This window comes from Mus caroli, chromosome 8 (assembly GCF_900094665.2).
Source record: "Mus caroli chromosome 8, CAROLI_EIJ_v1.1, whole genome shotgun sequence".
Lineage (NCBI taxonomy): Eukaryota > Metazoa > Chordata > Mammalia > Rodentia > Muridae > Mus > Mus caroli.
Genome location: NC_034577.1, coordinates 113065414 through 113075787, shown reverse-complemented (window position 1 = coordinate 113075787; position 10374 = coordinate 113065414). Strand labels below are relative to the sequence as shown.

At 53.1% G+C, this 10374-nt stretch overlaps 1 protein-coding gene across 1 annotated transcript in view; it reads left to right on the top strand.

Annotated features, from left to right (window-relative positions):
* The window catches only part of Ca5a (carbonic anhydrase 5A), a 30538-nt gene extending 21704 nt beyond the window's left edge, over positions 1 to 8834 (top strand). The window contains exons 4-7 of the mRNA XM_021170140.2: positions 936 to 1031; positions 1180 to 1242; positions 6953 to 7108; positions 8166 to 8834. Of these exons, the coding sequence (XP_021025799.1) occupies positions 936 to 1031; positions 1180 to 1242; positions 6953 to 7108; positions 8166 to 8309 (459 nt within the window). The 3' untranslated portion in view covers positions 8310 to 8834. The remainder of the gene's footprint in view (positions 1 to 935; positions 1032 to 1179; positions 1243 to 6952; positions 7109 to 8165) is intronic.
* The last annotated feature ends 1540 nt before the right edge of the window (positions 8835 to 10374 follow it).

Below are 10374 nucleotides of genomic sequence, written 5' to 3'. Positions count from 1 at the left end.
CCAGAAGAGGGAGTCAGATCTCATTACGGATGGTTGTGAGCCACCATGTGGTTGCTGGGATTTGAACTCCAGACCTTCGGAAGAGCAGTTGGGTGCTCTTACCCACTGAGCCATCTCACCAGCCCCTTATTGTTGTTGTTATTAAAGATTTATTTATTTTATGCTTGAGTGCTCTATCTGCACGTACACCTGTGTGACATAAAAGGGCATCAGATCTCATTACAGATGGTTGGGAGCCACCATGTGGGTGCTGGGAATTGAACTCGGGACCTCTGGAAGAGCAGTCAGTGCTCTTAACCACTCAGCCATCTCTCCAGCCCCCGGGCCAGTGTTCTTAACTGCACACTTCCTCCATCAAGCCCACCCACTTAAACTTCCTTAAACAGCGCCTCCCCCACCCCTACTGGAGACCAAATGTTCAAATACACAAGTTCATGGTGGATATTCTCATTCAAACCACCGCAACCATTTTGGAGTGTATGTAGACGGGAACACGCCCTGGCGGAGGGAGGGCCCGGACTGTGTACGTGGAGAAAGTGGGTAAAAGGAAGTTTGCATACATTGCTCTCCTCTTCTGACTGTAGACGCGATGTGACCAGTGGCCTCAGGCTCCTGCTGCCTTGAGTTGCCCGCCATAGTAAACGGTACCTTTGAACCATGAGCTAAAATAAACCCTTTCTCCTTCCGGTTGTCTTTGTCTGGGTGTAGTGTCACAGCGGGAGGAAGAGAAAGTAGAGTCTTCTTCCTCTCTTCCTTTGATGATGCGAAGCTCGTGCAGCTCATGTGTGTGAGGTGCTCCAAGGACTCTGGCCACCAGCACGTTGAGTATGCATGTGACAATGGCGTGACCCATGGGTGTGCCAGACGGAGAGTGGCGTGGCTGCTGTTTCTGCTGCACTGCGCTGTGTTAACATTCTCTTTCTACCCTGTTTCAGCTCCATCTGGTTCACTGGAATTCCACAAAATATGAAAATTACAAGAAAGCCTCTGTGGGGGAGACCGGGCTGGCGGTGATCGGCGTGTTTCTGAAGGTAGCGTCTGCTGGGCGGCCACGCCTCTCGCACTGAGAATGGCGGGTCTGGTCATCAACAATGGCCTTTTGCACGCTGCCCCTCTTGCGAGCACAGTGTGTTTCCATTGTCTACTGCCCAGGCTAACACTCTTGTCTGTGCTACACAGCTCGGGGCCCATCACCAGGCCCTGCAGAAGCTGGTGGACGTCTTGCCGGAAGTAAGACACAAGGTAAGAAGCGTGAAACCAGCACAGTTGGGCACCCCAGTTGCCAGAGCAACGACTCACTCAGGAAAATTCAAAGAGTTTGGCAGAGGCTGTGGGGCTTTGGTTCTGGAAAGAGAAGGTAAGGGCCAGTCGGTCCTAAATAAGACTCTTGTCACGAGCTGGATTTGGAAGCTTTCCCTCTGAGCATAGAGATTGGTGGCATATGTCTGTAATTCCAGCCCTTGAGAAGGCTGAGGCAGGAGAATAGCCAAAAGTTCAAGGCTAGTCTGGGCTACATAATGAGTTCCAGGCTAGCCTGGGATTACAGAATGAGACTTTTTAAAAACAAACAAGAAAGAGGACTCAGGTGTAGCTCTGTTGGTGGAGACCTCACTGTGCATGCACAAGGCCTTGGGTTCAACCCCCAGCACCGGCATAAACTGCATGTGGTGGAAGACAGCTGCAGCCTCAGGATGTGGAAGCTGGAGGGTCAGAAGTTGACCTCCCCCCAACCCCCCACCTCTGCTCCCCACGTGAGACAAGGATGCTGAACTCCTTGGGATGGCCAAATCCAGCAGCCGGGGAAATCCCAGGAGCCTGTGGAAGAGTTGGAACCCATCTTGGTTCTTGCTCTGCTCAAACACAATGTCCAGGAGTGATAAAGTTTGTTAAAGCAGACAGAAATATCTACCTGCTACGTGTGAGCCTGCACACCACCTGCACACCCGAAAAGGATCCTGAGACCAAGGACAAAGCAGATGGCAGTGGGGTGGGGTGGGGTGGGGAGTGGGCAGCCTGGGTGGCGCATAGGCCAGTGGCAGGGCCCCCGGTTCTCCCTGAAGGTGGCTGGACACTCTTTGTATGCCTCAGTATCTTAGCCTGTCTCCAGGGAACAGCAGAGTAACAGTGTTGCTTTTCTTTAAGAGCAACCCAGAGGGGACTTTGATGGAAACATGGAAATTCCAAAGAGATGGGTTTATTTATTCAGTACCACAACAAAGAATTCTGAGGCAAAAAGGAAGCAAGGTGGCCCTTAGACGTGGGGACATGGGGACAGAGGAGGCTTCCATCTGTCTTAACAATGGTGAGAGCTGACCTGCAGGAAAGTGTGGCCACCCCTTCCTCAAAGCTCACAGGAGTGTTTGATCTGTCCCTTGCCTCCTCTTGATGTTGAGGTCCAGACGCCCCTTGGGATGGAGACAGATCCCTTACCCTCACTGTTCCGTGCCCTGGAACACCACAAGGCCAAGGTACTGGGCTGCACAGCTCCTCACCCTCTTCCTTGCTGGGCCACAGCCAGAACAGAACTGGAGACTGGGATGTTTTCCCAGCTGGCCTCTGCCTCCCACAGGGGTGGGAGAGAAAAGAGCAGAGCTTTGTTTACTCAGGGTCTGTTTGACTTCCTTGGAAGGTTGTGGAGCTACTTTCCCTCGCAGGCTGCCGGCAGGGGAGACCTGGGGTCTGGGACTCAGTTCTGGCCCCAGTCACACTAGCCCCCTGAAAACAGCCCACAGACCCTAGGAGATAAAAGGGCTTTAGGACACAAAAGGTCCAGCCGTGGAGGGCTCCACAGGCTAAAGACTGGGAGATGCTCATGGACCCCGGTCTAGTGGCTCTCATCTGCAAACTTGGGGCTTCTAGGGGTGTTTGGTATGTGGTGAAGATCCTCAGTCAAGAACTCTTGGGTCCAAGGCCCTTGATCTGCCAGGGAACTGTGTGGTTTGTTCAAGTGACTTAACGTCTCAGAGCCCCGACTTCACTGTTTGTGAAATTTGGATCTTAGGAGAGAGCCCACGAGGGCCTGTTACCCAAATTAAAGTGGCACGTGCACAGGGTTGGTCTTCGGTAAACTGGTTGGGTCCAGGCCCCAGATGTGACTCTCAAAGGCTCATCTGCTGTTGTGATGGGGATGGGGGGAGGCCAGGGAGGCTGTGACACGTACTGGGGTGTCTCGAGCAGCTGCGCGGGGCTCGGCTGTCTGCAGTGGACTCTGAGTGTGTTCCTACCTTGAGGGGCACGTAGGGGGCCTGTCAGACTTTAAAATGCTTGACCGTGGTGACTCTGAGGAGGATGGGGAGATGGAGGGAGGAGGTGAGGGGCGGGTGGCCTTGGGGTCAAAACCCTGCTCGACTGCTAGGTAAGCCCATTCTGAAGGATGCTTTGCTGCCCCTCTGGGCTCCTCCCCTGTGTCTCCACAGCCCAGGATACAATGTCATGGCTCAGGCTGAATGGCCTAGCTGGAATTTGGGGTCTTCTTGGATCCTCGAGCGAGGGACTTAATCAGCGGGACTGACTCCTGGCACCCTGTGTGGTACTCAGCATTACTGCTGCCCAAGGGTCTTGATTGGGTTCATTTTCTCCATCTCCCTGTCTCACCACCCCCAACCCTGTGGCTGTCCCGGGACAGCCTGCTCGCCTCAGGACCCCAGGGACCACTAGGCTGCTAGGAGGTTCGCAGTGAAGAGGGAGCTCAGCCTCTGCCCCCTGGAGCGGAGACACCCTGATGTGATGAGCATCATCCAGCCGGCGAGCAGGTGGCACTTCTGCTGCCGAGGTGGAAGTTTGTAGGGACCCCAGTCCCAGGCTGAGGCAAGGTGTCACTCTCTGTAGGTGGCCTTCTTCTGTTTCCTCTTTATGTTGATGCTGACTTTGTGTGCAGGTGTGTGTGCAGGCATGTGTGCAGGTGTGTGCAGGCGTGTGCAGGCATGTGTGCAGGTGTGTGTGCAGGCATGTGTGTGCAGGTGTGTGTGCAGGCGTGTGTGTGCAGGCGTGTGTGTGCAGGCGTGTGTGTGCAGGCGTGTGTGTGCAGGCGTGTGTGTGCAGGTTTGTGTGCAGGCCTCAGCAGGTCCTTAGGTGCTGCCCACCTTAGTCTTTTTTTTTTAAGGGGGGGGTGTCTTAGTTTTTTTGTTGTTTTTGTTTTTTGGGACAGGGTTTCTCAGTGTAGCCTTGACTGTCCTGGATCTCACTCTGTAGACCAGGCTGGCCTCAAACTCAGAAATCTGCTTGCCTCTGCCTCCCGAGTGCTGGGATTAAAGGTGTGTCCGGCTTTTTTATTTTTTTTTTCCACCTTAGTCTTTAAGGCAGAATCTCTCGGTGTTCTAGAGTTCACAGAGGAGATGAGGCTGGCTGGCCAGCGAGCCCCAGGATCTGCCTGTCTCTGCTTCCCCAGTGCTGGGGTTTGTGGAGCGTACACCACCCCACCCAGCTTTCCCGCATACCTCCTGAGGTCTAAACTCAGGGCCGCAGACTTGCAATGCGGGTACTGTCCTGATGAAGCCATCTCTCCAGCCACTCTGCTTTTGTGCCTTATCCACTATTTCTGGCCACACCAGGTCCTTGATGTTCTCTGTTGTCCCTCAGGCTGCTTTTGCCCCAGGACCTTTGCAACAGATGTGCGCACGGCTCAGACTCTTCCCACCCTGTTAGGCCTCTGGGACCATGCCTCTCGCTGTCTCCCCCCCACCCCACCCCCTGTCCTGCTTCTCCACCTCGTCCCCAGTGTGAAGTGCTTGTTTTTTGCTTACTGGTCCTGTGGGGGTTCATGCAGAAGGAAATGGTTCTGTCCACTTTTCTGTCTGTGTCCTCAGCACCTGAGGCAAAGTTAGGCTCACACAGGCATTTGTGATGAAATGAAAGGAATGCTTGCTTGTAGGAGCAAAAGGACAATGACATCCCAAGGGAGCTGAGAGTCTTTATGAAACCCAGGAAGTGTTGCAAACTTGAGTGAGCTATGAACTTGCCTGAGGCAGAGGCCAGGCTGACTCCAGCTGTCTTAGAGGAGGGCAGAGAGCTTGGGCAATACCCAAGAGCAGATGCGAGGCAGGGTGTGTGTGTGTGGGGGGGGGGGGGTTAGGGGGCTGTCGCTCCCACCTGCTCCCAGTGAAAGAACATGAGGGTTGGGGGGAGGGCCCCATAGCATGTACACTTTATATGTCAGGCTGTTTGAGAGAGACAAGGCAGCTGGGTTTGTTTTTGTTTGAGACAGGGTTTCTCTGTGGACCAGGCTGGCCTTGAACTCAGAGATCCACCTGCCTCTACCTCCCAAGGGCTGAGATTAAAAGTGTGCACCAGTGCACCCAGTGACAGGCTGCTGTTTTAAAACTGTAAGATTTATTGGTGCAACAACTGTTGAAAACACACTGTGGGTCCTTAAAACTAAAAGAATAAAAACAAAAACAAAAAAGAGAGTCCACCTGGCCCAGCAATCTCATGTATGTATACTCACCCTGAGAACTGAAAGTTGCCCGAAGCCAACAGCGCCCACCCCCTCCCATTCTGGAAGTACGTTTAAGATAGCCAGAAGGGAGAAGCAGGCCAAGTGGCCAACATGGGTGGATGCCGATGAAACACAGCCTAGTCACACGGTGGATGCTTCTCAGCCAGCCATAACACAAGACGGACGCACAGAACATCCTTGCTCACGTCAGTAATTTCGGCACTCAGGAGGAGGAAGAGGAGGAGACAGGAGGATCAGGAATTCAAATTTATCCCTGTCTAACATATTTTGAGGATACCCTGGGCTACACAAGACCCCATCTCAGCTGGGTATTGTGTCATAGGCCTTTAATCCCAGCTCTTGGGAGGCAGAGGCTGTAGATCTCTAAGTTTGAGACTAGCCTAGTCTACAGAGAGAGAGATCAGGGAGAGCTGGAGCCACACAGAGAAACCCTGTCTTGAAAAAACATAAAACCAAACCAAAATGGGGTGAGGAAGGAAGGGAGGAAGGGAGGGAGGGAGAGAGGGAGGGAGGGAGGAAGGGACGGAGGGAGGCAGGCAGGCAGGCAGGCAGGCAGGCAGGCTAGCTAGCTGTTCTAACTCCTACTGTGCATGATAAACCCCAATGACAAATCACAATGCTCAGTAAAATAGACCAGGTGCAAAGCCAGCCGTGGAAGCACAGCTTTTTTTTTGTTTGTTTGTTTTTTGTTTTTTTCGAGACAGGGTTTCTCTGTATAGCCCTGGCTGTCCTGGAACTCACTTTGTAGACCAGGCTGGCCTCGAACTCAGAAATCCGCCTGCCTCTGCCTCCCAAGTGCTGGGATTAAAGGCGTGCGCCACCACGCCCGGCTTGGAAGCACAGCTTTTAACCCCAGATCGCTGTGAGTTCCAGGCCAGCCAAGGCTACACAAAGGAGACACGTTGACTTCCATGGGTCTGCAGGGTCAGAGCTAGGGAGTAGACTGTGGCTTCCAGAGGTCAAGGAAGAATGGGAGGCAGTGTTTAATGAGGCAGAGAAAGTTCTGGAGGTCAATGTGGGTGATGACTACATGAAGTGAAATGTTCTCAAAATCCCTGAAATTCACACTTGAAAATGTAAAAAATGGGGCTGGAGAGATGGCTCAGAGATTAACAGCACTGACTGCTCTTCCAGAGGTCCTGAGTTCAAATCCCAGCAACCACATGGTGGCTCACAACCATCTGTAATGGGTTCTGATGTCCTCTTCTGGAGTGTCTTAAGACTACTACAGTGTCAAAAATGGTACCCCATATATATGTACCCACACATCTCCTCAGCCAAGGTATATAGGAAGGCATAACTTCCAGGGGAAATACAACCATTTGGTAAGAGTCCCTTTTATGTAAAGAAGAGTCACATTTTCTTTATGTTTCCACATATGACATATGATAACCTGTGTCCAGAACACTCGTTTGGTCATCAAAGCTGTGGTAAGATGGAGAGGCCCCCATATATGACGGACCCCCTGATTGGTGGGGCTGTGGTTCTCGTTGTCAGGATACACAGGTGGCCATGGGACCCTTTGACCCCTCTTGTCTGCTGCCTGCCTGCCGGGATTACTGGACCTACCCTGGCTCCCTCACCACCCCGCCACTAGCTGAGTCAGTCACCTGGATTGTGCAGAAGACGCCCGTTGAGGTGTCCCCGAGTCAGGTGAGCACTCCAGCTGTGTCACAGCCCCAAGAGAGGTCATTTTTACCTGCCTCTTCATTGAGGTGTCATGGTAGGGCATTGCTGGACTCCATTTTCTGGTCCACCCATGTCTGTGTGCCGTGGAAGTCTCAAGTCAAGCCCTGGTTGTCACTCTCTGGGTGCCACTCGTCTTGTGCTTTGTGACAGGGTGTCTCATTGGCCTGAAACTCACCCACGAGGCCAGGCTTGCTGACCACTAAGCACCAGGTTCCCCTGGCTCTGCCTCCCCAGTGCTGGGATTGCAAGAGCGCACCACCATGCATGCTAGGCTCAAACTCAGGCAGGATACTGACTGAGCCATGCCTCCCCGGCCCCGCTGGAGTATTTGAGGTATTCCCGAACTGCTAGAAGGGTTTTCTGTTTGCATGAGAGTCACCGAGTGCAAGGCCCCATGATAACATTTTGGGGTACCATACGTCACGTATGAAGCAGCATACATCATGTGTGAAGCCAGCATACGTCATATTCCCTGAGGTCCAGGAGTGAACATTGTCCCCAGTTCAATAGCTCAGCCAGGCTGTGCCTGAGAAAGCCCATCTGTATAAGGACAAGTCTGGATGGGACCTTTCTGTTCCCCTCAGGGAAAGGTCGGTTTCTTTCTCAGGAAAAAAAGAAAGTGATTAATTGGCCCCGATGAGTTCCTGTCCATCTCATCACAGTTCATTGGGGGTGGGGTGTAAATGTATACATTAACAGAAAGATGTATATCATGGCATATACCCAGGGGACTCCTGCCCTACCTAAGTGGCTCACTCAGAGGCTGGCAAGTAGGTGCTGGCTGTTGGCTGGGCCTCAGTTCCCTCTTGGGACCTTTCATTGGAACCACTGGGTTCCCCTCATGTCTATGGGCTCTCCAATCCCAATGGAGTGGCGGCCACGGTGCCTTTAGTGATCCCTTGGGCTTCGCGGAGTCACGGGTTCATTATACTGAGTTCTGTTGGTCAGTGTGGGAGGGGTCACCCGGCACGTGGATCCCTCCGTGCCTGTGTCAGCTCACCGCGGCTGTTCTCCGTTCCAGCTGTCCACATTCCGCACACTCTTGTTCTCCGGGCGAGGTGAGGAAGAGGAGGCGATGGTGAACAACTACCGCCCGCTCCAGCCCCTCAGGGACCGCAAACTTCGCTCGTCGTTCCGGCTTGATCAGACCAAGATGAGGTCTTAATCTCAGGATGAAGTCTGTAAGGATAGGCAGAGCAGACCGGAAAGGGGGCCCGAGTTTCCAGGGTGCCAGTGGCACGGTGCCTGGATTAAGAAAGAAGACGAGATCACTGCACGGATTAAGAAAGAAGACGAGAGGCCTGCTTTGTTGTTGTTGTTGCAAATAAGAGATATTCTTTAAAGAAACCCGAGCAGAGCTGGAGGAACAGCTCAGCCCACAAAGTGCTGGCCTTGTGCCCCAAGGACCCAAGTTTGGATCCCCAGTACAAAAAGCTAACGACAGTGCCATGAGCACCTAAGCCTCAGTGAAGCAGAGACGGGTGGAAGCCTGCAGGCCAGCCGGCCGGGGGCTGTGTCATAAAATTCCAGACCTGGTGAGAGGTCCTGTCTCAGGCAAAATATGGGAAGTGTCTGAGGACTGACTGACATGTGACAGACTGAGCAAACTGTGGGATGTGGTGGCTCATGCCTTTAATCCCAGTACTGGGGAGGCAGAATGGATGGATCTCTGTGAGTTCAAGGTCAGCCTGGTTTACACAGTGAGTTCCAGGACAGCCAGGGCTATGTAATGAGACCCTATCCCAACACAACAAAAACAAAAATCCAAAAACAGAAACTGAATAAAAAAACAAAACAAAACAAAACAAAACCAAGCCTCCCCAAACCAACTGTTTTGTCTGGCTCTCAGCTCCTGTTTTTTCCCCGCTCCGCACGTGGAAGTTGTCTGTGGCGCACTGCTAGGGCCACCCAGTGTCCTCAGTAACACAGAGGGTGGGACCAACATCTTTTCTTCAGCGTCAAATTGGGGACCCCTGTAACACACCATGGAGAGCTGGGTGGTTTCGAGAGCTTAAAGCCCATTCTTAGGAAAGCCCAGGCAGGCTGTAGTCAAGGTGTGAGCAAGGCTGCTTCCTTCTGGAGGCCCTGGAGAGACTCGCCGCTGTACAGCCCCAGGCTGGCCTCAGCCTAGTCAGCGTAGTCAAGGCTTGCCCTCCATACTGCTGGCTCTATGGCCACAAACTGACTTTTCTCTCCCCTCATTCCATACTTCCACAGTCACTTTTCCTGTGGTCTGGCCCGAAGGCCTCAGAAAGACCCCTCTTGGTTTTTACCTGGTGTCCCTACACAGTCCAGGATCAGCTCCCCATAGCCATGTCCCTACAGAGTCCCCGAGGCTGGGTCACACATCCACGGGGTCAAAGGTTTAGACGTGGGTGTCCGTGAGGAACATCACCACAGGCTCTGTATCTCTTGACCTCCAGGAAGGGATTCAGTATAAAATGAGAGGCCTTGAAAGGTGAGACATGCGCCCTGCCACACTGCTGCCAGACACCCCTCTGTTAGATGCCTTTTCTCTGGAAAAACGGCTGGCAGGTTCAACTCTCAGGGTCTCAACTGCATCTCTGGATGCCCCACCTGGTGGTGGCGCTATGGAGAGAGAAGTGTCCTTAGCAGGGTTTACAGCCTCACTCCACACTAGCCACTGGTGTGGCTGGGGACGAGGTGGAGCCTCCTCTAAAAACACCACCCCTCTTGGCATCCTCACCTCCAAGTGCCTCGTCCTGCTCCTTCAGGCTGGGTCTCCAGTTTCTTACCTTTTCCTGGGATTTTCCACCCTCAGACGCCCCCGAAGCTCGCCCCTCCCTTGGTCTCTGACAATGACCTTGTTACAGACCGCTTACCCTCCCTCACACTCTGGTCCTTATCCCTATTGTGTCTTCTTCTGACCTCTCAGCCCAGTGTATCCAATGTGCTCTGTGATCCTTTGGCTTCTGTTGTCTTTCGTGATCAGCCCCCTGGGATTCAGATTCCAAATGGAGTGAAGATGGACAGTACCCGGGGGTGGGGGTCCCTCCGTGTTTTTATTTCCTGGAGGAATGGGAGCTGCCTCCTGCCCGTGCACCTGCTCTGACCAGCACACAGCATTCAGCATCACAAAGCCAAGAGGAATGGCAGGCTCAGAGGCCTCCTTTGTACGCTGGATCAGGACTACCTGGGGCTCCATCACCTCTGTTCCGGATGACAACAGATGTTCTGTCACCGCAGCCATTGGGGATTTTTTTTTTTTT